This window comes from Octopus bimaculoides, chromosome 28, assembly GCF_001194135.2.
Source record: "Octopus bimaculoides isolate UCB-OBI-ISO-001 chromosome 28, ASM119413v2, whole genome shotgun sequence".
Taxonomy (NCBI): domain Eukaryota; kingdom Metazoa; phylum Mollusca; class Cephalopoda; order Octopoda; family Octopodidae; genus Octopus; species Octopus bimaculoides.
Genome location: NC_069008.1, coordinates 1609245 through 1610257, shown reverse-complemented (window position 1 = coordinate 1610257; position 1013 = coordinate 1609245). Strand labels below are relative to the sequence as shown.

The window sequence follows — 1013 nt, the reverse complement described above, 5'->3', positions numbered from 1 at the left end:
TAGCATAAATAGTAAATCATTGCAAGATAGGGCGATGCAATTTGACATTAACGATTGGAACGTACGTGCAATGATCTTCCATATGAGTTGCAAACAATCGACGATCGAACTTCATTTATGATGAAATTAATTAATGATGAAGGTGATAGAACACTGACCCTGAAACAAGTAGGCAATCGTATGTTATCCACCAACATTAATATGTGCTCTTAATATAAGATAATTATTATTGCCTAAGCGATGAATATATATCGGTGACATAGGTTAAAAGTCCCTAGCATAATTTAATCCAGTCAGAAATGCCATTCTTTCAATTAATCCAACCCGTCGTTAATCAAAAGGTATTTTGCCAGAAAAATAATTATTACTTATCAACGAAATAGTATTTTCGTGCTCCTTCATCATGCGAAAGATAGCCAACCAATTTGCCTCAAATCCAAAGCAAAAGTCTACATATTTAAAAGTGAAAACAAGCGTAACGGCCCAATTAATGTTTCTTTTAGTTTAATAGTTTTATGTAAGTCATAAAACAAAACGTAGTTTTTGTTTCCCATACATTTAACAACATGGCAATCTTTCGGTATTGGTAAACGATATCATTCACCCACACAATCTTACCGCATGACACAAAGGGGCTAGTCTGAAAAACAGGGTAAATGACGTTGTCTCCTCATGCTTCAGTCTGTATACCAGTAACTAAGGATCGCCAAAAACATTACAGACATTGTTTATATTCTACAATCAAAGTGGACGATCGTGGTTTTCATAATTTTTTCCTTATACTCGTTCCACTTTTTGCATCAACCTTTTTTTTTGCTTCTTTTTCCTCTCGTTTTTTTTTCTTTCACTTTCTCAGTGTCCAGCGTCCTGGTATTAAAATATATCTAACGGACGAACAGAACTCGAAAATTGCTTGGTGATACATGACATGTTTCATAAATCTGTCAGCTTAAAGTATCGTTAAGCACGTACGTTTTGGTAGCTCTTTCATAATTGTTTTTTAAAACTGATAT

The 1013-nt window shown here is 34.1% G+C and overlaps 2 protein-coding genes across 2 annotated transcripts in view; both read left to right on the top strand.

The window, feature by feature from the left end:
- The window catches only part of LOC106870586 (acyl-protein thioesterase 1), a 304640-nt gene that overhangs the window by 157756 nt on the left and 145871 nt on the right, over window positions 1-1013 (top strand). The gene's annotated exons all lie outside the window — the stretch shown is intronic.
- The window catches only part of LOC106884365 (zinc finger protein OZF), a 3653-nt gene continuing 2760 nt past the window's right edge, over window positions 121-1013 (top strand). The window contains exon 1 of the mRNA XM_014935720.2: window positions 121-178. Coding sequence (XP_014791206.1) covers window positions 121-178 — 58 coding nt within the window. The remainder of the gene's footprint in view (window positions 179-1013) is intronic.